Consider the following 1,460-nt stretch of genomic DNA (forward strand, 5'->3'; position numbering starts at 1 on the left):
CAGGGGGCGGGGCGTCACCTGGCAGGCGTAGGTGATGGCCTCCAGCTGCAGGGCAGACAGGGCCCCGCCGTCCGAAGGCAGGGCCAGCGTGTAGCTGATGTCTGGGGGCGGGACGCTGGACAGCGTGCTGGTCTCCACCACCCGGTCGGGGTGCTGCCTGCCAATCTTAGCTGGAGGGGAGGGGCAGGAGGAAGTGGCGTGGCAGAGGGCATGGCCGGGGCGTGGCCGGGGCGGCGAACGGACGGGGCAAGGGAAAGCTCCCCCAGATCCTCCAGCGGGGACCTGGGGTTCCTTCCCCACGGCTGCGGCCTCTGGTTTTGGACACGTGGACGGTACCTGTGTCCCCAGGCCCCGCCCTTCTGGGACGCCCTCCCTGGGGCTGTGCAGGCCGGCCATGGCCGCCAGGGTCCAGGCTCGCACAGAACGCGTCCAGGCCGGGAGGCAGGACTCACACTTGGATGGCACGTAGTCCGCGTAGGTCTCCGCGTGGCCCAGCTCCTCAGCCTCCTCCTCCTCCGCCTCCTCCTCCTCCTCGGGCTGACTCTGTGCCTTGGGGCCACAGTGCAAGCTGGAGGGCGGCCGGTCCCGACCCACCGACCCCGCCGGCGCGCCAGCCTCCCCGGGGCAGGGCCCGCCTTCCCATCTGGGACACCGGTCCTCCCTGCTTCCAGGCCGGCCGGGGGCTGGCCGTGCGGGGGCTGCCCGGGTCCCATGGCCCCAGCTCACCTGGTAGCTGACGAGAAGTGGGGTGCCGGGGAGTGAGGCAGCGGGGTCCTCCAGGCCCGGAAATGGCCCGCTGGGCAGGATCAGCTGGAAAGGGTAGGGTGTCAGCCTGGCAAGATGAGGCAGCCGCAGCCAACAGGTCCTCCCGGGAGGTCCTACGTCACCACCCCTGGCCCTGAGTCCCGTGCTCCCTGGGTGCGCCGGCCCAGGCCTCGGCTGGCTGCTCTGGGCCAGTGCCCGGCTCCCGCCTGCTCCACCCACGGGCGCCAAGCTGGCCCAGGTGCTCGGCGGGCTCTGAGGATGACAGCCCCCATTGCACCTGGCAGAAGCTGGTGGGAAGCTGAGATGGGGTCCAGCAGATTTGACCCACTGTGTGCTGACCCCTGCAATGCAGGCGGCTCGGGAGCCCAGGGTCACGGGGGTTGGAAGCCCCGTCAAGGGGGACATGAGACAGAGGCAGGTGGCCTGGACCCGCAGACTGGGTTGCTTGCCAGTGACCCACCTGATGGTGGCCACGCCCCATCTCGCCACGGGCCCGCAGCCCGGGCTCCCCCTCCTCTCCCACCAGTGCCCGAGTCCCATCCAAGTGGATGGGACAGGGCCTCTGGGATGAGCCCGTGAGCCGCGGGGGGGTTGCAGCCCACCCTGAGGTCTCAAAGCTGACCTGGCACCCGGAGCCCTGGACCAGCCAGGACAGAAGACCCAGTCCCCCAGCCGAGCGAGGACCCGGCCCTCAC

The 1,460-nt window shown here is 71.0% G+C and overlaps 1 protein-coding gene across 1 annotated transcript in view; it reads right to left on the reverse strand.

The window, feature by feature from the left end:
* Positions 1 to 1,460, reverse strand: part of LOC103275536 (protein strawberry notch homolog 2-like) — a gene marked incomplete at its 3' end in the record, with an annotated part of 29,091 nt that overhangs the window by 5,163 nt on the left and 22,468 nt on the right. Inside the window, exons 5-7 of the mRNA XM_021706397.1 lie at positions 727 to 810; positions 453 to 549; positions 4 to 170 (exon numbers count right to left, since the gene is read on the reverse strand). Of these exons, the coding sequence (XP_021562072.1) occupies positions 4 to 170; positions 453 to 549; positions 727 to 810 (348 nt within the window). The remainder of the gene's footprint in view (positions 1 to 3; positions 171 to 452; positions 550 to 726; positions 811 to 1,460) is intronic.

Source organism: Carlito syrichta, unplaced genomic scaffold, assembly GCF_000164805.1.
Source record: "Carlito syrichta isolate Samal-C Ts95f unplaced genomic scaffold, Tarsius_syrichta-2.0.1 Scaffold315526, whole genome shotgun sequence".
NCBI classification, from domain to species: Eukaryota; Metazoa; Chordata; class Mammalia; order Primates; family Tarsiidae; genus Carlito; species Carlito syrichta.